General features: G+C 36.4%; 1 protein-coding gene across 2 annotated transcripts in view; it reads left to right on the top strand.

The window, feature by feature from the left end:
* pkn1b (protein kinase N1b) overlaps positions 1-22353 on the top strand; it is a 44141-nt gene extending 21788 nt beyond the window's left edge. Inside the window, exons 7-22 of one of the 2 annotated variants that reach the window (XM_067381168.1) lie at positions 2241-2426; positions 2529-2638; positions 7634-7777; positions 7988-8063; positions 8219-8348; positions 8428-8509; positions 9335-9429; positions 9603-9675; positions 11645-11736; positions 12153-12329; positions 14436-14498; positions 14591-14667; positions 16333-16475; positions 17080-17187; positions 17323-17403; positions 18327-22353. In XM_067381168.1, the coding sequence (XP_067237269.1) occupies positions 2241-2426; positions 2529-2638; positions 7634-7777; positions 7988-8063; positions 8219-8348; positions 8428-8509; positions 9335-9429; positions 9603-9675; positions 11645-11736; positions 12153-12329; positions 14436-14498; positions 14591-14667; positions 16333-16475; positions 17080-17187; positions 17323-17403; positions 18327-18530 (1841 nt within the window). In that variant the 3' untranslated portion in view covers positions 18531-22353. The remainder of the gene's footprint in view (positions 1-2240; positions 2427-2528; positions 2639-7633; positions 7778-7987; positions 8064-8218; positions 8349-8427; positions 8510-9334; positions 9430-9602; positions 9676-11644; positions 11737-12152; positions 12330-14435; positions 14499-14590; positions 14668-16332; positions 16476-17079; positions 17188-17322; positions 17404-18326) is intronic. The other variant, XM_067381167.1, reaches the window with a different exon arrangement.
* Positions 22354-25980: the final 3627 nt, after the last annotated feature.

Here is a 25980-nt window from a genome sequence, read left to right as displayed (position 1 = left end):
TATAATTTTAAATTATTAATCCTAATAATTATTGTAATAATGGTAATAATTTTAAGTAATAATTATTATTATTATTATTATTATTGAAAACTATTAAAATTTTTACAATTGGCTATACGATTAATTATTTAGGAAAAAAATAATTGCTTGCATCTAATACAATATTATTAAAGGTGGGGTATCTACGCTGTTGGACATTGTATGCAGTATGCAGTGGTTTACCTGCACAACTCTCACTATCTGGCCTCTGTTACACATGCAATACAAGAGTGGATGTCTGTTTATCACAGCTGATGCGCAACAAAATGCTTCATGAAAAATATCGTAGAGTAAGTAGAATAGGGAAGGCGTAGGACATACAGCCTAAACTTTTTGAAGAATACGAAAGTGCGGTTTTGGCGGAAGCACTTGGAAGGTGATCATTTGTTTATATAAAATATCATTTATACAGTGTTAATTTCGTTGACAAATAATTTTCGTCACAATTTTCGTCAACGGCATTTTTTCACAGACGAAAACGAGACGATGACTAAATAAAAATGTGTTTTGAATGACTAAAACTATAACTAAAATCTACTCTTATTTTCATCAACGGATAAAAATGAGATGAAAATGAAAGAGAGGGACGATTTGGGAACATATCCAGTCAGGTCTGCTGTACTGTGTGGAAGATGCACACATTTGAAGTGTAACGTGCTGATCTAACCGCGGGAGGAGCAACGCTGTTGCATCCTCTACAGGTTCGAGCAGCAGCACATCGGACTGCTGCGCAATTAATGAATAGCGCACGTTTATGCCAAGCGACTGCTTATAAGCTAATGTTGATGAATTATGACAATGTTTACTACACAATGTTTATATGGTAGCATGTTTTAGACGGTTGTAAGAATGCATATTCTATCTCCCTCATGAGCAGCCTGCTACAGTGCAGACTGCAGACATTTCTGAATAAGAGTCACGGTGTATTTCGGGATGGTTTATAATTATTATTTTTTTCCTGGTCATTATTGTTATTTTGTTTACACAATAAATTGTATTTAACTTAATTTATATTTAATTCATTGTAAACTACTGTATCTTGTCACAGGAAGGAAAGACTAAGAACATTATTTGACACATTATTCAATATATTTTACAAGTATAAGGGTTATTATAGTTAACCTAAAACCAAAGAAATCTTCCTTACTTGAAATAAACGTTAACTGAAATAAAAAAATATATATATTGTATATCAGTGTATTGGATCTGTGCATTGTTAGAGAAATGCTTACTTAATGCATTACAATTTAACTAAATTAGATTTTAGTCGACTAATTCTACTGTTGATTTAGTCGACTAAAATCTTTTGATATTTAGTCGACTAAAACTAGACTAAAACTAAAACAATTTCCGATGACTAGAATATGACTAAAACTAAATGGCATTTTAGTCAAAAGACTATGACTAAAAATAAATCAAAATTTGCTGTCAAAATTAACACTGCATTTATATAAATTGTTTCTCTAGATAAGACCCTTATTCCTCGTCTGGTATCGTTTAAAGCTCTTTGAAGCTGCACTAAAACTGTAATTTGGACCTTCAACCGTCTGGGCTCCATTGAAGTCCACTATAAGGAGAATAATCCTGGAATGTTTTCATCAAAAACCTTAATTTCTTTTTGACTGAAGAAAGAAAGACATGAACATCTTGGATGACATGGGGGAGAGTAAATTATCAGGAAAGTTTTATTTGAAAGTGGACTAATCCTTTAAGGACCTGAGCTGAACTAACACTAAACAGCTGTATTTTTAACAAAGATTAATTGTAAAAAATAAATTGCTTATTGTTAGTTAACATTAGCCAATGGGACCTTGTCATAAATTGTTACCAATAATTATTAGTAGTAGTTTTTTTGTCATTAATTTTAGATTTTTTTTGCATTGTGATATCATTGATAATTATGATATTTGTATCATAATAATGATAATTAAGTTTTAACTGTAATTATCATTACTGCATAATGTGATAAAGTCATATATTGATTAAACTGTGAAGTATTTATTCATCATGGTACTATTTTAATTCTTATTAAAATCAAAAGAAAGAAATATTATTACAGAAATGAGTATTAGGAGTAAATTCTCACAATGCAACTGGCTCCTAATGTTCCTAAAACAGGCTTCATTTTTTAATGCCATGTAGTTTTTATTTTGGGCGAAATGCTAGACAAATAGAAATATTGTTGTGTCCGTCCTGTGCAGGGACGCTGCAGGTGCGTCTGCTGGGGTGTGTGGGGCTGCTGGAGGTCGTCCCGGGTCGCAATCGCACGTCTCCTGTCGCCCTGCCTCACTTCAGTCCAGGAGACGGACGACCGTTCAAACTCACTCTGAGCAGCAGAAGCACCAGCTTCAGCCTGAAGAGTCCCAACAAGTGCGAAGATCTGTCCTGTGAGTTTATTCTTTTAATGAATTCTGTATTTGGGGTCAAGATGTTTTTTAGTGTACTAACTGAATCTACACGATGGTCTGATGTTGTGCTGGTGTTTGTAGCGGAGGTGAGCGCTGTGTTGAAGCTGGAGAACTGTGTCGTGGGTCAGACGTGTTGGAAAGGTGTTGGTGAACAGACGTGGAATCAGAGCTTCACTTTGGAGCTGGAGAGAGTGAGTAACACATGATATAAGCAAAAACAAAGAACGAACTGGTGTGACATCATTTTGAACAAAATCAGGCTGTTAGTCGATGTGGCCTTTAAAGGAACACTCCACTTGTTTTGAAAATAGGCTAATTTTCCAACTCCCCTAGAGTTAAACAGTTTAGTTTTACCATTTTCGAATCCATTCAGCCAATCTCGGGGTCTGGCGATACCAGTTTTAGCATAGCTTAGCACGGTTCATTGAATCTGATTTAACCGTTAGCATCTCGCTCAAAAATGACCAAAGAGTTTCGATATTTTTCCTATTTAAAACTTGACTCTTCTGTAGGTACATTGTGTACTAAGACCGACGGAAAATGAAAAGTTGTGATTTTTTAGGTGATATGGCTAGGAACTATACTCTCATTCTGGCGTAATAATCAAGGAACTTTGCTGCCGTATCATGGGTGCGGCAGGAGCAATTAAATTACGTATGGCGTTATTTTACTGTCAAATGTGGAGAGCACATTATTGTGACGCGAGAGCATATCAATGTAATGCAGATAATGTAGACATAACCGAATCGTTGTCATTTAGGAATAAGATCGTGTTCTTTTGATTAATCGTGCATACATAAGAGCTTAAGTATTTTTGTATGTCATGTTTTATACCAGACCTCAAAAGAAATTGACTATGGTGGTATATGTGATCTCCACATTTTATGTATTAAGGGAATGATGATTTGACCCTGATCTTGTTCGGTCTTAAATCAGAAGATATTTGTTGGTAATACTTTAAAATAAGGTTTCATTAACATTATTTAACTGCATTAGTTAATATTAACTAATAATGAACTGCACTTCTACAGCATTTATTAATATTTGTTCATGTTAATTTCAACATTTAAAAATACATTATTAAAATCAAAAGTTGTATTTGTTAACATTAGTAAATGCACTGTAAAGTAAACAACCAACAAACAGCTGTTTTTTTAATGTTAACAAAGATTAGTAATTACAGTAATGTATTGCACATTGTTAGTTCATGTTAGATAATACATTAACTAATGTTAACAAATAAAAACATTGTAAAATGTTACCTATTTTTTTTATATAAATTTCAACGCAAAACATATGAACACAATAACTTTAAGAAACATTTTTTGTTTGTTTGTTTAGATAAATCAGGGTTTTACCTGTAATGTGATGCAGTTAGACTAGGTTACATTTGATAAATATTATTAAATTGTAAAGAAATTAAATATCCATCTTTGTCGAAAGAATTCCAGGCACAGTTCAATCTCAGCCAATAAGATTCCACGTAGCATTTTCATGGATCAGTCGTCTGATTGGTTGATAACTTTTGAAAGCGTTTAATCCAAAAGCATATTAATTTCTGCAAGAGCACAGGTGCAGTTTGAGAATGCAGGACACACTGTAAAAAAAATCCCTGTAAAATTTACGGTAAAAAAACGGCAGCTGTGGTTGCCAGAACTTTACCGTAAAAAATACAGTAGCAACGTAAAAAAAAAAAATCTGTTAAATTTATGGTAAAATAATGTATTTCATTAACTGATATAATGTTAATTTACCAACCTAATGAAGTACTAATATCTGTTTTGTACCTTTATAATACACTGACAGTCACCAAACACAGTGGTGATAAGAGTCACATGATGAATCAAAGTTCATCACAAGCAGCTTTTCCACAAGCTGAGGAGGACATTACTAATATATAGAAGGTGCACACAGTGTCATTCACACACACACTAAACACCATCATGGTAACATGCATGAAATTGTAAAAATGCAATAAACATTAATTTAACAACATTAGATGTAACATAAAACCCTAATGTACATAACTGATTAGAAAAAAATGAGAAAAACTAAGAAGAAACAGAGTTATTTCAATGAAAATATATCAAATGTGAAGTGTCAAACAGGGAATTGTGGGAATGTCAATTTACGGGTTTTCACTGTAAATTTTACAATGAATTGTTATTTTTCACTTCCAAAAACTGTGAATTTAACGGTATTTTACCGTAAAATTACATTAAATGTACCATTAGATCTATTACAGTTATTCAACGTATATAGTACGGAAACTTTCTGTAAACCAATTGACAGTTTTTCACTGCAGCATTTTTACAGTCTTTTACTGTTAAAATCACGGTAATTTTTTACGTTTGAACACACAGGAAACAGTTTGAGCGTGCACACACAATATCTGAGCGAGAGGAGAGGCAGTTCATAAGAGAGCACTGTATATTTGAGAGCGCGCGTCCAGTTTTGTGCGAGAGCAGAGGAAATCCGCGCACGAGCGGACAGATTTGCGCGAGAGCAAATGAAATCCGCGTGCGAGCGGACAGATTTGCGCTCGCGCATTACATTGATATGCTCTCGCGTCACAATAATGTGCTCTCCACATTTGACAGTAAAATAATGCTATATTACGCAGCTTTTCGTTTTCCGTCGTTCTTAGTACACAATGTACCTACAGAAGAGTCAAGTTTTAAATAGGAAAAATATCAAAACTGTTTGGTCATTTTTGAGCGAGATGCTAACTGTCTAATCAGATTCAATGAACTATGCTAAGCTATGCTAAAAGTGTTACCGCCAGACCCGAAGATCGGCTGAATGGATTCGAAAACAATGAAACTCAACTGTTTAACTCTAGGGGAGTTGGAAAATGAGCCTATTTTCAAAAATAGTGGCATGATCCTTTAATCTAAATAAAAATGTACTTACTGAAATTCTTCAGTAATGACGTAGAAGACTCCTTGTGCTTGTTCTCTTTTGAGGCTGGGTTATAAGTAAAGTCTCACAGGAGGCAAAGCAGTTAATGCAAAATAAAAGTTAAAGTCAGCTAGACTAAAAGCTCTAAACAACAATATTGGAGATGCTGTTAAGTGTCCCTCATTAGGGTATCATGTTTCCTTATTAAATGATGAGGCCTTTACTCAGACTTCTTATACTGCATTTTGGGAAATTTCGACTCCATACAAGTCATCAATTCCTCAATGTCTTGTATGAGCCAGTCTTCCTGTTGTAATCGTATCAGTCTCTGCGACTCTTGCTTAATAAGTCGGATGTCTTTACGCTGTTGTCTTCCTCTAGCACTCTTCCTCTTCCTCACTGAAGTCTGACTCACCTCCTCTTGAGGTTGAAACATGCTCTCTTCACCCCTGTGTACCCTCTTGTTAACCTATGTGGTTGGTTACAAAAGTGCCAAACTCAAAGAACCTAACTTTCCCAACTGTTGCTTATTCATCATATCTTATAATAAACAAAGAAAGTATTGCAGGTACTTTCCAATTTCATAATCATTCAAGCATGTAAGCGTATAAGGCATTAAGCAAGCAAATAACATAACATAACATTGAAACAGGTTAACAGCAATATCAATATCCAAAACAAAGCGAAGTTCGTTTGGAAGCTTGATTCTTCCAGGGAATTAACGTTATTATGACTTTTAATCTCAATTCAGACTTTTTTTGGACTGATTCAGAATTCTGAGATATAAACAGAGGCACATATTTTCTTTTAAAGGATTCTGTTTAAGAACTACAACAAACGGCTGGTAGGGACTACAACAAGCTTCTTACCGGGTTGGTGACATCACAAACCCTAAAATTTAAATAAACCCCGCCCCGAGAACACGCAACAAAGGGGGTGAGGCCATGTTGGGCTGCTTTAGAGAAGAGGAAGAGTTGTTGTTTTACACTGGACTGCTTCACAATCGAGGGTCAATTCAACACTGGATTTACACAAAAGATGAACATGATGTCACATGCTAGTCGATGAGTTGAATCAACTCCACAGCAACTACATAAATTTATCCACTAACCATTCAGAAACATCCAGTTTCATTCTGAGTCTCTCCATCAGTGTCGACTCCGGTTTGAACAATGTAAGGCTGAACACCGTTACTGACAATCCTCATTTTGGCTGCGTGAGATTCTCCGGCTTTGTTGTTGTTGAGCAACTGAAGCTTGAGCTGTTAAAGCTCTGCCCTCTTCTGGAAAGGGGTGGGGCAGCAGCTCATTTGCATTTAAAGGGACACACACAAAAACGGCATGTTTTTCTCACACCAAAATAGGGGCAAATTTGACAAGCTGTAATAAATTATCTGTGGGGTATTTTGAGCTGAAACCTTTCTGGTGTCAAAAACACTGTCAAAAAACAGTGTCAGTGCCTCTTTTTATTAGAAATAAAACTTAAATTTCTAGTACTTCTAGTACTTCATTTGTAAGTCGCTTTGGATAAAAGCGTCTGCTAAATGACTAAATGTAAATGTAAATGTAGTACTATGAAGCAGCTCTCCATTTGCTGTTTTCACACGCTTTTGGAATTATCGTAAATACAGATTTTCCTAGTCACAAATCGAGCATGAACGTCCTCTCAGGTCGTATTTACCACTGGGAAACTCCGAGACAATTTTGATACCAAGTTTCCGAGTTGGGCATGCTAAAATCTTTAAACATGGCTGAAGGGAGAACGATAACTGCTGTGACTGCTATTCTTTATTATTTTTTTTCCACAAAAGCTACATCGCCTTGTCTTGTCATTAGAGTAGTGCATATTTACATACATGAATAATCATTTGAAGCATACTGTGGAAAAATAGCATGTATTTGACAAAAATTCCAGAATTGTCACCAAACTATTTAGATAAACTCATAATTACGACTTCAGAAGTGGGAAGGAGGACATTTCTGATTTCTGACATTTCAGCATTAGTCACGGACACCTATCCTTTACAAAACAGAACAGATTAAAAAATAAACCGAACACACAGACTAATGTTAGTTCGAAGGTGTTTACAAGATAGAGCAGATTTTTCTGGAAACTTCACTTAAAAATGCTCTTTTGAAGTCTCGAAACAAAGACAAATTGAACTTTGGTTCAGCTTGATTTTTTATTTGAAATGACGTCACACCAGTTCGTTCTTTGATTTTGTTGAAATATATATCGGGTCCTTAAGTACATACTCAGGTGTTTGTCTAATGTACTGCGTTCAGTCCAGAGAGATGGAGATCGCGGTGTACTGGAGGGACTATCGCTCGCTCTGCGCTCTGAAGTATCTGAAGCTGGAGGACTTTCTGGACAATCAGAGACACCGAATACAGCTGGAGATGGAACCGCAGGGACTGCTGCTGGCCGAGGTACACAAAAACACCCCTAATGTGTTGTTTTAGCATCCATCTAACAAGTCATTTTAAATTTCAGCCACAAAAATGAAACGTAAATGTGTGTTGAATACAGTTTGCAAGTTTGCACCCAAACAATGACAGTCAAAATTGATCCTTTTTACTTTGTTAGCACACATTTACTAGCCTGTTACTAAACAGTTTGTGTTGGCGTGATTGTAACAGGTGATGTTCATCAACCCTGTGATAGAGAGAGGCCCACGTCTACAGCGCCAGAGGAAGGTGTTTTCTAAACAGCAGGGTAAAAATGAAGCCAATCACATTCACAGGGAAAGAAAACACTGAACACAAGGGCTGAATCTCATGCTATATGCACTCTTTCTAAATAGAGTATATATAATATGATATAATATTGTTTTACAGTATTTAACTTCTGTTCCACTTGTTGTGACTCAGGGAAAGCATTCCTGCGCGCTAAACAGCTGAACGTTGACATGGCGACGTGGGTTCGTCTGCTGAAGAACGCCATTCCCATGAGCTCATCCACACACAGCTACACACAACACACCAGCACACACAACAGCAGGTAACGCACATCACACACATGCACCTGTTCAGCTGTGATTTATCCTGACTAACATGACGAACTGAACTTTCCTCCGCAGCGAGATTTCCATTCAGAAGATCCAACTGGACGGCGACTCTCCTCCGTCTGTGACGAGGAGAAACACACAGACATCTGAAACGGTAAATGAGAAAGAAAGTTGCAGAATATGACTGTTCACACATGGTTTTATATGCAGATCTTTAATCGAAGTGATTCAGTAACATTTTCCAGACTCCCAACATAATTTAAAGGAAAGTCTATGAAGTTACTTGTTCTTACATCATATCAGTGAATATTTGGGCGGCGGTTGTACGAAATAGGACAATATGATCCTCAATATTTCGATCCCAAATACTGTGTAACTTTAGCCATAAACATATTCTTCTTAATTAATCCTGCTTAATTAATTCTGGGTGCTAGTCATTGTAGCTTACAAATGGTTTGTTGAAGCGTCTTAATGTTTTATGCATCAATTTATGCGGTTGACAATTTTCTTTTTGTACAGCCAAGTAAAACTGAAAACAACATACAATTGTATAATGATATTATTGATCTAAAAGCGCAAGTAGACTAACATTTTTACAGAAGATTATACAACAGATTTAATTTTACTTCTATAAATAATTGATTTAAGTTCATTTTGCAAATTACTTGAATATAGAATTTGATATTTTATCTTCTATATTTTAAGTGTAGCAGCACAATATTACTTAACATTTATTTATTTATTTATTTATTTTGAGTGAAAACCATTTACAATGAATGAAAACCCTTTTTTATTGGCATGAACTGAACATTTGAATTGAAACAAGTAATATTAAAACAAGTAATATTAGCAATTAATGTGAAATAATATGTGCAAAATAAAGAAATAATGTTGAAAAATTACATGAAATAATGTAAACTAAGATAATAGCAATGAATCATTTTTATAAACGAATAATAATCTCTTAATAATTTGTCAGGTGGACATTGGCCCAGCGATGGAGCCGGCCTCTCTTCCTGATCCTGCTCCTCCTGAGAGGGCTGTCAGGATCAGTTCCCATAATTCCCAGCGCAGGTACATGTCCTACCAGCACACAATATGTTTTCCAGTCCAGGCCAAGACACAGCATGAAACACACACACATACACTCATGTACACAATGCCAGTGATGTAGTTTCTGACCTCACACCAGCTTTTACCTTCAGTTTAATTACATCCGGCCTTTTTTTGTGTGTGCGTGTGTGCAGGTCGTCCAAAGGCTCTTTGTGTCTTCAGGATTTCCGAATGATCGCAGTGCTCGGCCGGGGACATTTTGGCAAGGTAACTGGAATATGTTCAGTGTCAAAAGCATTAACTGCAGCAACTAGTCAGCAGAATCGCCACACACAGAAAAATCCTACATGTTATACTGTATTTGTATTACATATTCTGGCTAGTTTCATTTAAAGGATTAGTTCAGTTCAGAATAAAACTTTCCTGATAATTTACTCACCCCCATGTCATCCAAGATGTTCATGTCCTTCTTTCTTCAGTCGAAAAGAAATTAAGGTTTTTGATGAAAACATTCCAGGATTATTCTCCTTATAGTGGACTTCAATGGGCACCAAATGGTTGAAGGTCCAAACTACAGTTTCAGTGCAGCTTCAAATGGCTTTAAAAGATACCAGACGAGGAATAAGGGTCTTATCTAGCGAAACAATTGGTCATTTTCTAAAAAAAAAAATTAAATGTATATAATTTCTAACCACAAATGCTCGTCTTGCACTGCTCTGCGATGCACCACACATTGCGTAATCATGTTGAAAAGGTCATGCATGATGTAGGCAGAAGTACCGATCCAGTGTCTACAAAGCAAACATCAAAGACTAAGTCAAACGGCCTTTATAATAAAAGGTAAAACAATGATGTCGGATAATTTTGAAGTTAGAGGAGATAATGAGATGGAGTTTTTCACCAACATGATAACGTAAGGTGTGGAGCATCACAAAGCAGTGCAAGATGAGCATTTGTGGTTAAAAAGTATATAATTTTTTTTTTTTTTTTAAGAAAATGACTGATCTTTTCACTACATAAGACCCTTATTCCTCATCTGGGATCGTGTAGAGCTCTTTGAAGCTGCACTGAAACTGACATTTTGACCTTCAACCGTTTGGGCTCCATTGAAGTCCACTATATGGAGAAAAATCCTGGAATGTTTTCATCAAAAACCTTAATTTCTTTTCGACTGAAGAAAGAAAGACATGAACATCACTGAGTAAATTATCAGGAGATTTTAATTCTGAAGTGAACAAATCCTTTAACAATAATAACGCTGCTTGCGAATCCTACTAAAAACTCATGTGTTAAAGCTGTGGTTTTGCATCTGAATTCATATTTTACATTGAATTAACAACAAAAGCTACAAGAATTGTCTCTTCCCTATTTGTGACATGCACCAGTTGAGAGCCTGTTTGTGAATTAAAGGGATAGTTCACCCAAAAATGAAAATTTGATGTTTATCTGCTTACCCCCAGTGCATCCAAGATGTAGATGACTTTTTTTCTTCAGTCGAACGCAAATTATGATTTTTAACTGCAACCGTTGCCATCTATCAGTCAAATAATAGCAGTAGATGGGAACTTCAACTATACGAGTAAATAAAACTTGCTTAGACAAATCAAAATTAAAACCTGCGGCTCGTGACGACACATTAATGTCCTAAGACACGAAACGATCGGTTTGTGAGAGAAACCGAACATTATTTATATAATTTTTACCTCTAATACACCACTATGTCCAACTCCGTTCAGCATCCTGTTAGTGAGGTCAAAAAACGCGTTCCGATGACGGAAGTGATGTCTCGCCCATTTACTTCAATGAGTGCGAGACATCACTTCCGTTGTCAGAGCGCGATCCGACCTCACTAGCCGGAAGCTGAACGGAGTTGGACATAGTGGTGTATTAGAGGTAAAAAATTATATAAATACTGTTCAGTTTCTCGCACAAACCGATCGTTTCGTGTCTTAGGACATTAATGTGTCGTCACGAGCCGCAGGATTTAATTTGGATTTGTCTATGGAAGTTTTTTCAACTCTTATTGTTCAAGTTCCCAATCACTGCTATTATTTGACTGACAGATGGCAGCGGTTGCAGTTAAAAATCATAATTTGCGTTCGACTGAAGAAAAAAAGTCACCTACATCTTGGATGCCCTGGGGGTAAGCAGATAAACATCAAATTTTCATTTTTGGGTGAACTATCCCTTTAAGATTCATGTGTACACTGAGTCTGATATGTGTATGTGTTTCCAGGTACTTCTGTCTGAATACAGACACTCAGGAAAGATGTACGCCATCAAAGCTCTGAAGAAAGGGGACATTGTGGCGCGGGACGAGGTAGAGAGGTGAGCGTTCAATTTAGGATGTACACCAATAAACACTGCATGAAAAGACATTTTGTCACTGGGTTGGCTTGCATTTTTATTGAAATCCTTTTCCATAGAGCTGCATATTAAACCACATTAATCATGCACCGAAATTTTGACAACCAAAATTATTAGTCTTCTCCAATGGTGCATTTTAAATGTGTCAGAGATTTTTAGTGTTGATCGATTATTATATAAACTTTATTTTTAGTTTCACTTTTGGCTGAATGAAAACTTCAATTTCAGTTTCGGTATAAAATGAATTTCAGTGCATCACTAGATTACATGTTTTCACAGCACATAAGAATCTTTGTTTTCATAAAGACAAAAAATAGATTGATCTGGTTAAGGCACATATTACAGTCAGATTCATTTTCATCTTCTTTCTCTCCCAGTTTGATGTGTGAGAAGCGAATCTTCGAGACGGTGAACAGCGCGCAGCATCCGTTCCTGGTGAACCTGTTTGCATGTTTTCAGACGCCAGAACATGTGTGTTTTGTCATGGAGTACACGGCCGGCGGTGACCTAATGATGCACATACATGCAGACGTCTTCTCTGAAACTCGCTCCGTGTAAGTGTGTTTAATTAGTCTAGTTTATGTACAACACTAGTAGTTGTTAAGTGTGCGCTTTGGAATTGTGTTGTTCCTGGAATTGTGTTTACACTCTTAAAAATAAAGGTTCCAAAAGGGGGTTTTCACTGTGATGCAATAGAAGAACACTTTTTGATTCCACAAAGAAACTATAAAGAACCTTTTTGTGGAATGGAAAGGTTCTATGAATGTTAACTCCTTTGGGTCAGCGGTCGCGCCGGCGATACCACCTCGCTTTTTTTCTTATCAGTGTGTAAGAGACTCAAAATACTCACACACCAGTGTTATACATCATTCTAAAGTGTAAAGTGTGCACTTTTATTTGTGAACACTCACAAAAAAAAAACAAGTTGTGTTTTTCGCAAAATAAAGTAAACGAACATGATGTGCAATTTGACGTCTCCCTCTTAGTGAAGTCAATGCTGAAATGCCTTTTAAATGTTCTTCATGGAAATATCAATCCCAATAAAAAGCCTTTATTTTTAAGTGTACAGTGTTTTTCATTAGGATTTTACTGTAGTCTTCATATATATGTGCTAGGGATGCTCATTTCGGTTAAATTTCTCGACCGACAACCGACGCTCGTTATCCGATTATTAACCGTTAACTGATAAGATTATAATATTGTATAGCCTATATGATGATAATATGACATATATAGGCTATGACATTAAATAAAAAATACAATTGACGAGTGTCTGTGTGTTCCACGGGTTTATTTTAACATGCAAACAGCAGCATAGAACAGATAAACAACAGAACCTGGATTCACATTATCAAATTGTCACGCACCTGCAGTGTTTCTGACAACAGAAAAAAATAATTTAAATAAAAGGCATAAAATAAATAGGCCTACACTAAAATTATTTTTCACTTAAATGTTTAACAAATTAAGATGACAAACAACCGGTATTTTAGACATTTTTTCCATCAAATATAAATAGCAGGCCTACTGTACCTCAAGCATTGTTATTGTTATGACCACGGACGGTGCAAGTGTGCATACCGAACGCATCTTTCCGCACTCATGGGCAATGGATTTTCTTTGAAAGGCTCGCACACGAGACTAAGCGGAATGCGGGAAATGAAGTATACCATGGCCCTAAATTGTAATGGACTGGAGCTCACGGTTCACATCGAGAGAAATGGGAACGCGGGGGCACCGCGATGCGACCGCAGAAGGCACTTTCACTTTCGTTATCAAAGTGCATGCCACTAATAAGCTTTGTAAATGCAGTATTACAGTATACACATACCAATTAAACGCGCAGGTCTCCTCTCGTGCGTCCTCCCCACTGTGTCGCCGGTCGAAGCAATAATTTTCATTTCGCTTTTAGATATCTCTTTTATACATGCCATCAATGCTTTTAACTCAAAACAGTCCATAAACTACAAATCCTCACGAAAACTTCTGTCAAGCCAGCTCGCGCGTCAATCTGAGAGATCAGCCTCTTACCTTAAAGTGTCAAATTTCTCGGTTTCTGAATGGACGGTTTTGCTTGATTGACAAAAGCTAACGTTCGGGCACGATTTATATACCATCGACCTGTCCTAAAACATTAGCACGCTGTGATCGATTGCTTGGAGATCGCGTGTTTCTCTGTTCGAGAGCGCATTTCCTCTTCTTCACATCTGCAACAAAACAGTTGATTATTTAAGAACGAAAGCTCACAGAAACGTGAAAATGGTCTCATTTGAAAGAAAATATCCTAAGCTAAAAGATGATATATTGTGACTGATTGAAGCAGCCCTTATCAAAAGTGCGGGGGTCGATTTCTGTCTTTTCAAAACTGTCCCCCGTGCCAACGGCGCGACCCTTTCTATCGAAATGGTCAGTACTTATTTTCGCTCGCTTCATTTTGCTTGTTGCTTAGCGAAATATGTCTGGCACGTGTGAAACGCCCTGCGAGTTAACAAATAAGCATATATGTATATATAGCATATTTTTCTTTAACCATGCATCAAAAAAAAAAAAAAAAAAATTTAACTGATTGTATTAATCGGTTAAAATTCTTACTTTCGGTTAACGGTTAAACGGTCAATGTGAGCATCCCTAATATGTGCGTGTGTTTGTGTGTGATGCAGGTTTTATTCTGCCTGTGTTGTTTCTGGGCTTCAGTTTCTTCATGATAATAAGATTGTTTATCGGTGAGTACACACACAAATACAGCATAAAATTATATACTGGCACTGTTTTCAAAAACAATTCAAATTCATTTTTGCGTCCATTTGTGTGTTAGAGATCTGAAGCTGGATAACCTGCTGCTGGATACTGAAGGTTACGTGAAAATTGCAGACTTCGGTCTCTGTAAAGAGGGTGAGTCACAGACTGTACCTACTGTACTGATATTAATGGAGTTAATGGAGTAAGAACGTGATGTTCACTGCTGGATCAGAGCGATCTGGCAGCAGGTAGAACATATTTCAAGCATACTGCTAAATGCATACTATTTTTAATAGAAGTTTGGGGTCGGTACGATTTTTTGAATATTTTTGAAAAAAGTCTCCTCTGCTCACCAAGACTGCATTTATTTGAACAAAATACAGTAAAAATTGTGAAATATTATTATACAGTGGGTACGGAAAGTATTCAGACCCCCTTAAATTTTTCACTCTTCGTTATATTGCAGCCATTTGCTAAAATCATTTAAGTTCATTTTTTTTCCTCATTAATATACACACAGCACCCCATATTGACAGAAAAACACAGAATTGTTGACATTTTTGCAGATTTATTAAAAAAGAAAAACTGATCAGACCAGAGAATCTTACTTCTCACCATCTTGGAGTCCTTCAGGTGTTTTTTAGCAAACTCCATGCGGGCTTTCATGTGTCTTGCACTGAGGAGAGGCTTCCGTCGGGTCACTCTGCCATAAAGCCCCGACTGGTGGAGGGCTGCAGTGATGGTTGACTTTTTACAACTTTCTCCCATCTCCCGACTGCATCTCTGGAGCTCAGCCACAGTGATCTTTGGGTTCTTCTTTACCTCTCTCACCAAGGCTCTTCTCCCCTGATAGCTCAGTTTGGCCGGACGGCCAGCTCTAGGAAGGGTTCTGGTCGTCCCAAACGTCTTCCATTTAAGGATTATGGAGGCCACTGTGCTCTTAGGAACCTTAAGTGCAGCAGAAATTTTTTTGTAACCTTGGCCAGATCTGTGCCTTGCCACAATTCTGTCTCTGAGCTCTTCAGGCAGTTCCTTTGACCTCATGATTCTCATTTGCTCTGACATGCACTGTGAGCTGTAAGGTCTTATATAGACAGGTGTGTGGCTTTCCTAATCAAGTCCAATCAGTATAATCAGACACAGCTGGACTCAAATGAAGGTGTAGAACCATCTCAAGGATGATCAGAAGAAATGGACAGCACCTGAGTTAAATATATGAGTGTCATAGCAAAGGGTCTGAATACTTAGGACCATGTGATATTTCAGTTTTTCTTTTTTAATAAATCTGCAAAAATGTCAACAATTCTGTGATTTTCTGTCAATATGGGGTGCTGTGTGTACATTAATGAGGAAAAAAATTAACTTAAATGATTTTAGCAAATGGCTGCAATATAACAAAGAGTGAAAAATTTAAGGGGGTCTGAATACTTTCCGTACCCACTGTAATTCAAAAATGACTGTTTTCTATTGTAATATATGTTCAAATGTAATTTATTCCTGTGATTCCTGTGGATTTTCAGAATCATTACTTCAGACTTAAATGTCAAATAATCCTTCAGAAATCATTCTTATATGATGATTTGATGATCAAGAAACATTTATGATTATTATCAATGTTGAAAACATTTGTGCAGCTTCATATTTTTGTGGAAAACATGATATATATTTTGTTTCTCAGGATTCTTTGATGAATAGAAAGTTCAAAAGAAAAGCATTTATTTGAAATTATAAATGTCTCTACTGTCACTTTTGATCAATTTAATGCATCCTTGCTGAATAAAAATGCCTTGTTTTTGTCCCACTCTCTCTGTCGTTTAGGAATGGGTCATGGGGACAGAACCAGTACATTTTGTGGGACTCCAGAGTTTCTTGCTCCTGAGGTTTTGACGGACACGTCCTACACAAGAGCTGTGGACTGGTGGGGTCTCGGCGTGCTTATTTACGAGATGCTGGTCGGAGAGGTGTGTGTTTGCGCACTTTTTGCTTAGTATTTTTATATTGTTTCCCGGTAAAAAATTTTTTTTTTTTTCTTGCTTTAAGCATAAATCCAACAAAATCGTGTGAACTTCACCTCAACATGATTTTTCTCCTCAGTATTTTGTCTTATTTTCTAGACATTCTTAAATAAAGGTATATTTACTTGATGCAAAGTGGCATAAGATGTAAAGTCTTGTTTTTTGAGAAGCGGATAAAAATTAAGAAAAAATGTGCCAATTACATTTGAAATTGTTTATTTTTCTGACTCCAAAGGCATTGGTATTTTCTCTAGTTTTAAGCAGAAACTCAAGCAGAAAACAGGACGTCATATTCTGTTATTTTGCATCTCAAGTAAATGTATCTTGATTTAAGAACGTTTAGGTATTTGTACTGAAAAACAAGACCAAAATACTAAGAAAGAGCTTCATTTTCCACAGTGTTTGCTAAAATGAGAAACCAATTTGCCAGAAAAATAAGCTACATTCAAACTATATTCTCTGAAAACAAACTTTAATATCTTGTACAGTTTTGCTTCTTAAGTAAAGACTTGAGGATTAGACATAAACCTGATACATAATCCGTGTTCAGTCACCGTTCCCAGGTGACGATGAGGAGGAGGTGTTCGACAGCATTGTAAATGATGAAGTACGTTACCCAAGATTCCTCTCCACCGAGGCTATTGGCATCATGAGACGGGTAAGTCTTCACACACACAAAAAAAATATTTAGGCCTTCATTTAAGATTTATGTATTTGAATTTCATATCAAATTTAGCATGCACGATTTTAACATAAACTATAATGTAAATGTTTTCTTGTTTTCCATTGGTAGCTGCTGAGGCGCAATCCTGAGAGACGGCTGGGCTCCGGTGAAAGAGATGCAGAGGACATAAAGAAACAACCGTTCTTTAGAGTATGTCTTCTTTGAGTATTCTTTGCCTTTTTGGCTCAACTTGCCACAATAATATGGAGACACCAAGGGCCATAATGATGTATAAAAAGAAAGAAAGAAAGAAAGAAAGAAAGAAAGAAAGAAAGAAAGAAAGAAAGAAAGAAAGAAAGAAAGAAAGAAAGAAAGAAAGAAAGAAAGAAAGAAAGAAAGAAAGAAAGGGAAAGAAAAAATTATCTTCCTATACTTTTGTGTTTGCTGGCAAAACTATTGCGTTCCCCAGAGAAACTTGCGTTGACTTTCGAAACATTTGAGTTCTCTCACAAAACATTTGCTTGCAAAATTGTGTTCCCCCAATAATTTTTTTGTTCGCTCACACAACATATGCATTCTCTCGTAAAACTATTGCATTCCCCAGAAGAACTTTGCGTTGGCTCAAGAAATATTTGCATTCACTCACAAAACATTTGCATTTGCTCGCAAAACTATCGCGGTAACTTTGCGATCGCTTTTAAATCAGTTCGCTCGTAAAACGATTGCATTTTTCCCCAGAGCCTTTACATTCACTCAAATCATGTGTTCTTTTGCAAAGCTATTGCATTCTCCAGAGAAACTTTGCTTTTGTAACTCACACAGCTTTTGTAATGGAAAAATATGAGATTGGAGGAAAAATTATATTTCAGTGCTTTTCAAAAACTATTTCAAACTGTATTTCAGAGCAAGTTTCTCAGAAGAAAGCAATACTTTTATGAGAGATCGCAAATGCTTTGCAAGAGAATGTTTCTTGGGGAACGGAAATGTTTTGAGAGAGAACACAAATGCATTAAAATATTTTTTTTTTCCTCCCATCTCATATTTTTCTCCATAGCCATGTCCCTTTAGGGGCTCCATACAATAAAGACAAAGTTACGATCTTAGTGACAATGTGACTCTTTTTTTCTCTGTAGAATATGGACTGGGATGCGCTTTTGCAGCGAAAAGTTCCTCCACCATTTGTTCCTGCTTTGACAGGAAAAGAAGACGTCAGTAACTTCGATGCCGAGTTCACAAATGAGGCTCCAACATTGACACCTCCTCGAGAGCGCCGGACTCTCTCACGCAAAGACCAAGACTACTTCAGGGACTTCGACTATGTCTCGGACTTCTGCTAGGGCACAAGGATGCATATTGAAGCTGCTAGGTGTGGGAGATGTGGACCGCTGTAACGTCCTAGCATGGTTCTCGCACCCTAGTTCCCATCTAGGGTGCTAATCGTGAGGATTCACGCACCTCCCAGTGAAACAGGGAACGCTGACAGGCTATACGCCTCTGATGACTGTAGAAGGTACATCATACATGAAGAGATTCAAGAATCCAGATAATGTGAAGTTCTGTGGTGTATCTGAAAGCTGGTGGCCAAGAAGTTTTCTTGTCCTATTTGGCAGGATTTTCAATCAGACTTGTTCATGACATGACCCCAAATCCATAGCACCAGACGCCCAAGTAGTCAACTGGAATCTCATGAATAGAGTGCTGCAGGGATAATGTATTTTTGTAGGCCAGAACCCAGAAACGAGCATTTTAGCACTTTCAGTTCCATCACCTTGAAGTCAATGAGTTTTTTGAATGGGTTTTTGGTTAAATGCCTAAAATAAGGTCAGTACACAGTAAACTCCCTGGTGTTAAATTAACTCTGTGTTCATATGGGAACCACCAGCAGGGTGTTAAAAGTAACATCGAAGCAGAGTTAGAGTTAATTAGATAGTTAAGTGATTAACTGAGTGATGATTGTTCGATTATTGAAGACAACTGATGATAACGAGCAGAATCACTTTGTAAACACTGTTACAAAGTCCACAAACTGACATAAAACACTGATAATATTTTCAATAAAACATCAACATCTAAACCTATCAATTCACAAAAAGAACTGCAGAAAAATGACAGAAATAAAATCAGTCTGGTTTGTAATAAGAGAGATTTAATATCTTTATAGTTGATTTTGTCTAAGGCTGTGGTTGGAAGTCAGTTGTAGTTCTTGTGTTTCCCTTCTTCAATAATCAAACAATCATCACTCAAGATACTTAAGATACTTAAGTATCTAATTAACTGCTTCGGTGGTTCCCATATGAACACCGAACAGTGTTAATTTAACAGTGATAATTTACTGTGTGGTAAACACAAGCTCAATATTTTCAAAGATATTTTCACTTTTTATGATGCAACATAAAATACATCAATAATACCCCCTTTTTTAAAAGCTTTTACTTGTCTTGAAAAAGGCAGTTGCTAACAAGTGTCTAAACAGGACTAGAGGTTGTCGTGACATTAAACGCCATGTCAAACAGGTGATCCCATCTACTTGCTAGTTCAGTTTGTGTTTATAGTCACGCTCTTGCAAACTATTCTAACCAAACTTTCAAGGAAAATGTTTTTAAATAAAAACTGAAAGAGTTGTAGGAAGCTTAACTCTTTTCCCGCTAGCATTTTTTTTTTTTTAAAGTAGCCAACGCCAGCTATTTTGAGCATTTTCACAAAACGTTCATGCCCCCCAGAATATTTTGTTGTAGGCATATCTGAACATACAATATATAAAAATAAAGAACAGAGCCTCTGCTTTTAAGCAAAACAAACAAAAAAACCCATTTTATTCTACCTTTATGCATTTAAGTTTCATGTACCCTTAAGTTTCATTTAAAAAAAGGAACATTTTGAACAAAAAGCTGAGAAAATCATGTTTTTGCCAAATACTACGTCTAGAACGGATTCAGAACGATGATTGAATAGTAGATGGAGTAAATCGACCACCCCCAAAGCTTCACAGTCTTAAACCTCTTCATGAGTCGACATTTCATTCGTTAACATTAGGCAGTTTTGATTAATATGCTGTTTAATGTTTGCGTTAGCTTACTTGTGAGTAAGCAATGCTTCTATCACTTGTTTCTGCTTTTTTGTCGTTTGTGTAGAGATTCTGTACTCTTTCAAAGTTGCGTATAGCTGTGAAAACATGGATTTCCAGAAAAACTCGTCAATGGTGGGTAAAGGCCCCAGTATACTTCAAACAAAGTTCTTCTTCGTTCTTTGTTTAGGGGTAAAACGAAGTTCGAAATGCGTGACCAGCGATATACTGTAAACAAATATCTGACGCTGCCCACATTTCTGAAAGCGACAGTTATATGTAAATTTGTGCCGTGCACTTTCTTCTCAGTAACAAAAATGAGAAAACAGCAAGCATTTATTATAGCGTCTGATCATAACAGCATGTTAGCACGAGCTCTGCAAAGTAGCACTCCAGTCATGTCACGTTTATTTATATAGCACTTTATTTAATAGATTGCTTAAAATCAAGCAGCTTACAGTATCACACATGAAAAACAGTGTTAGTGCCTCATTTTTTTACAAGCACAACTTCATTTTGTACTTTAAAGCGGCTATCCAGTGTGTTCATGTTTTCACACACGGAGCTTTTACCTCAACGAACTACAGATCAAATGAGTCAAAAGAGATGCGTTCCCTCAGGGCACACCTCCTATTATGTTATCGTCACTGACCAATGGTAGTATGAAAGTGTTTTGCAGCTGGAGCGAACTTTTCCTGAAAGTTCGCTTTGGCTAGCCGTTTCGAACTTCCAACAAGAACACAAAACGAACTTAGTTTTGGCCTGATTTTGTCCGAAATGACGTCACATCAGTTCGTTCTTCAATTTCGTTTGAATTATACCAGAGCCTTAAGCGTTGTGTCATAAATTATAGCAAATCCAAAAGCCAATGGAACCAGGGTGATGCAAACTACAAAAATATGTCATCACTGCAGTGCTCTGTGGGAGCTTGTTGACTAGCAGTCGTTTCATGGTACTGACCCCAGTGAAATGTCTTAGTGAATTCTCCCTTCATCTCTCTCTGTCTTCTTTTTCTACCAATGTTTCTGTCTATAGCACATGACTCAGTGACTGTTTACTTCTGTAATACACTTATTTAACCACACAAGGGCGCCAGATAGTTTGAAAGAAATGTGAAAACACTGTTGTCAGGTGGGATCTTTGAGTATGTATGAGTTCACTGTTATGAGCATGCCCATTAATGAAATGAGAGTCTGCAGCATCATTGACTTCTAGATTTGTATTTTTAGAGATTATTTAGTTGTTGTTTTTTTCTTGCTCACTGGAACTTGACTAATTATGGAAATGCTACGCCTGAAAATTACTATATTAAACAACTCAACTCTTGGATTTTTTGGGATTGATATTCCACTACACATGCACACATTCATGTAAAAGAGTAGATGAGATGAGGTTTAATTTTAATGTGGAGAAAAATTTTACGTTCTGGGATTTAATTTACAATGGAGGTTGCACAATTATTTTTTCTGATAGTTTCTTTTATATAATTAAACAGAAAAGAGAGAGGAAAAATTAACAAATTAGTGACCAGAGAAAAGTAATTAAATTAAGGGAAACCTCAATTAAGCAGGACAAAACCTGAAGTTTATGAGTGTTGCAGGATGAAAATGAATGAAAGCTGAAAGAGACCAGTCTCACACAGGCATCTACACAAGAAAGGTAAGATCTGAAACAGTTTATTGCCTCTTTAAGATTAATTGCTTTTGTATTCCTCATTTGTAAGTCACCTTAAAAGTGTCTGCTAAATAAATAAATGTAAATGTAAAAGAGAACTGTCAAGTAATTTACTCCAACTCCATTAATTTATTTCCAAAACAGCAATGTGAGCATGGCAGTACCATCAGCAAGAATGAACCAGAGTACTGAAACTGTGCTGTGACGAACTTTACTGCTTAAAACATGATAGAGGGATGGTTTGAGATAATGTTTTATTATTGCCAAACGAGAAAGGGAAAATGTATCCATGGAGACCAAAATACAGAGCTGTAAACAAGAAGGTCATAATGTCCTGTGAACAAACTACACTTCTATATCTTATTCTCTCGGATGGACTGTGGCTATTATCAGACTGCAGGCAAGTCAGGTTTTTCTCAAATCAGATCTTTTCAGGCAGACTGTCCGTATTAATTGTTTTCTAAAATTCTAAAAGTGACCCAATTAGATTTGTAGGTCCAACCAACCAATATGCATGGGTTCCTTTGGTAATGACATAGGCGTACCCACATATGTGACGAGGCTTTCAAAACAGATGCAGGAAAAATGGAGGTGCATCATCTCTTTCTCCACATTAGCACCCTGTTGAGTTGTGGTGCAGAACTCCTCCATCGCTCGGGAAAATGCTGAAATTTTTGGACCATAAAATGTTTTTGTGTGCCGCGTTAAGAGTGATGCAAAAGACAGTTTGAAATCTGATTTGAAGCAGCCAGAGTGTCTAGCAGTGATTGGAATTGCATTTTAATCTACATATGTGGTGTGAAACAGATTTGAAAAAAAAAAAAAAAAAGATTTCATGTTTATTTTTGTTTGTTTGCTCTTCAGAATTTTAAAAGCCCATCTTGAGAGCTTTTTTCTGGCAGTCTGAACATGGCCTAAATGACTAATTGTTTATCTGATTTCTTGATATTGCTCCTGTTCTTTGTGTTTCCATAATTTGGCTTTTTCCAACCAAGTCACGTTTCATTAAACTCTAGTAACATGGCAATTTTATGGCCAACAGTGCATTCATTTTAGTTGCTTTTGGGTTAAGTATCTTGCTTTGGTGCAATGGCCCCTTTTTACACCTGGTTTATCAAGATAAATACAGTAAAAAGCAGTTTCCAGTTCATCTTGAAGGTCCTTTTTGATTTGATTACTCAAACAGAAGGGGTCATGAAAGAGGTCCTTGAAAAAAGTTTGAGAAACCTTATAGAGAATGTGAGAGTAGAAAGAGAGTAGGGAACATTTATCTTTCAAATTTCCACTCGCTGTTTTCCAGGTAGTTTACAATGAATCAATTCAGAGAAGCCACTCAGACAAAATGAAAAAGTACAGTCCAAATGATCTCACTCCAGACTAGCCAAAACATCTGACATGCGATAATTGAACATCATCAGACCAGTCTATTTTACCCTAGAAGTAATTGAATTGCATGCTTTTTTAAAATATCTCTCAATGATTGCAACAGCTGGTTCAGATTCCCGACTCATTCTGCATGCCAGTCATGTGGGTCGGATTCGTTCACAAGGCTCAGGTGTGTTTTGGTCTCATCACATAAAATGTTTTGTGGAGGTTGTACATTTTTTCCACTCAGTTGATCCCTGATTTGATAGGAGTGTCTTTGCAAAACTCATAACAAATATTGTACTCTTTGTCTGAGATTTGTCTTTGTCTGGACAACTTCTTGAACTTTAAATGTTTGGAAGTATGCTCTTGTTTACACAGCAATGCCATAGAAGAACCATTTTTGGTTCCCCAAAGAACCTTTCAGTGAGGGTCACCATTTTAATATTCTAAAGAACCATTTTCCACTATAAAGAACCTTTTGTGCATTTGAAAGGTTTTAGATTTTTAAAATACCAAGGTAAAACAATTAGGTTTAAGTGTTAGTTCATATACTTAACCCTAAGTAAGAGCAACAGTAATATCAATGCTTGTTTTAGCAAACACTGTGACTGAGAAACAGTTTTTCCTTGAGATGCTTTACAAAACAGTGTGTTTGAGTTTTTGACAATCAAGATGTTTAACTTGTGTAACAGTATAATAATCTGTTCATCTGCAGACGGGAGCTCACTGTTCCATCATGTTTTGCTCAAGGTGAAGATAACATTCATGTCTGTCTTTTGCTGACTCCAAAAAATGACCATTTGTTATATTTGGTAAGGTTGTTTACAATCCTCACAATATCTCTTTTTGTTTTTGTCTTTTTGTGTGTGTGTTTACATCATCCTCCAAAGTCCTCCAAAGCCAATCAGCAATCAGATTCCCTCAGATTGTTGACTTTAGGGAGAAACTGTGGCCATGATCCTAAATGACTGCTGCTAATGGTAAAACACATTTTTTGGAAAATAATACTAATTTTTGGTAGAGCGATCTCCGCATGACATCAAAGCCCTGCGAGAACAATCCAGAAGCACAAGGAGTCGTATGCTCTACAAACGCTCCGATGTCACCCGCCGATCGGTCCACGCTGCTACAAAATGCATCTCGAACAAGCCTTCCATCAACAACTGTGGACATTTCGCTACCATTGATGTTCATGGATTTGCGAACGAACATCAGCATCCAAACACAGCTCGCCGTAATTTGTATATAGACGGAGATTACAACTGAGCTGCTATTAGCTCGATTAGCTGCTATTTCAAAAATGGCGGTCACAAGATTCATGTTGGTCACGATAACCCCGCCCCCAGCCCCTGGACTTAGACTTAGTTCCATTTCTGCGTTACAAAATGCAATCAATTGCATATCACAGGCAATCAGAAGCAGTTTGGATGAGATCTCTGAAAACACGTAAAACACTGACAGTAGGCTACCTTATATTTTCATGACGTCCGTGATGCTTTTCCAGAATGAAATCCACAGTGTTGTTTTTTTTCTGCATGCAGAGACAGAAAGACATGTCTGAAATCTGAAAGCCAATTAAATATTATTTTATGCATCATAGAGATTTGTGTGTGTAAAATGAACAGTGTTTATGTCTATAAATAACTGAAAACAAAGAAGACTTTCTTCACACAACTTTACCCATTGAGTCATAATCTATTTCTGATTCTATATTCAGTATTGACTAATAATTTTCAATAACGTAGATAAGATGGAATTACCTTATCTGGCGGCATTTTTTTTTTTTTTTTCATGTTGGAAAGACTCCTAGGGACAAAAAAAAAAAGGTTCACTTTAGTTCTACTTTATAACGAGCAATTTAACTTTAACTATAAAACTTTCTGTTTTATATGTTTCAGGTCCCAGAATCTCAAAGGATGTAGAAGGATGTATATATATATCTGTTGCCATACCATTAGGAAAAATCATGAAGCATCAATCTGACACTTCATGATTATATATATATATATATATATATATATATATATATATATATATATATATATATATATATATATATATATATATTGCCATACCATTAGGAAAAGTTTTAAGCTACTAAAATGGGTCTTGAGAGTGGTCAAACAAAACAGTTTGGTATTAGTTGACTGTAATTTTCAATGACGGACATAGTTGGTTGTGATTACATTGACTAATGCATTTATCAAAGTTACGGATAACATAATGCTTCAGTTTTATACAGTTGCCATGGAGATAAGAGCAGGCAGTATTTTGGTAAAAGGTTTACTTTTGGAAATTTTAGCAGCGCCCAAACCTCACCTGCTCTTTAGTGAAACAAACATTTAATCCAAAGAAATGGTCACTATGACCAAAAACAAAATAATAACTAAAACACCGTTTTAATTAGAACATTGTACATTGATATAAGAAGTCAATATATTTCTTCCTATCAGCATTAAACCAAGATGATTAAGCCAAGTGTTTAGCTGAATTATTATGAACACCTTGAGCATCAATATAAATTGTTTATCCATCAGTGTGGGGATAAAAAAATTAGCCAAATTATGTTTTGGATATGGTACAACAATAATGATTTGGCTTAGATATCAAAATATACCGTTATCATCTGACACTACTGTAGCTACAGTGCGGTAACTACAGCACTTTTTGTCAGGGAAAAA

Source organism: Chanodichthys erythropterus, chromosome 3 (assembly GCF_024489055.1).
Source record: "Chanodichthys erythropterus isolate Z2021 chromosome 3, ASM2448905v1, whole genome shotgun sequence".
Lineage (NCBI taxonomy): Eukaryota > Metazoa > Chordata > Actinopteri > Cypriniformes > Xenocyprididae > Chanodichthys > Chanodichthys erythropterus.
The sequence above is the reverse complement of the archived record's forward strand: the minus strand, read 5'-3'. Positions and strand labels throughout refer to the sequence as shown.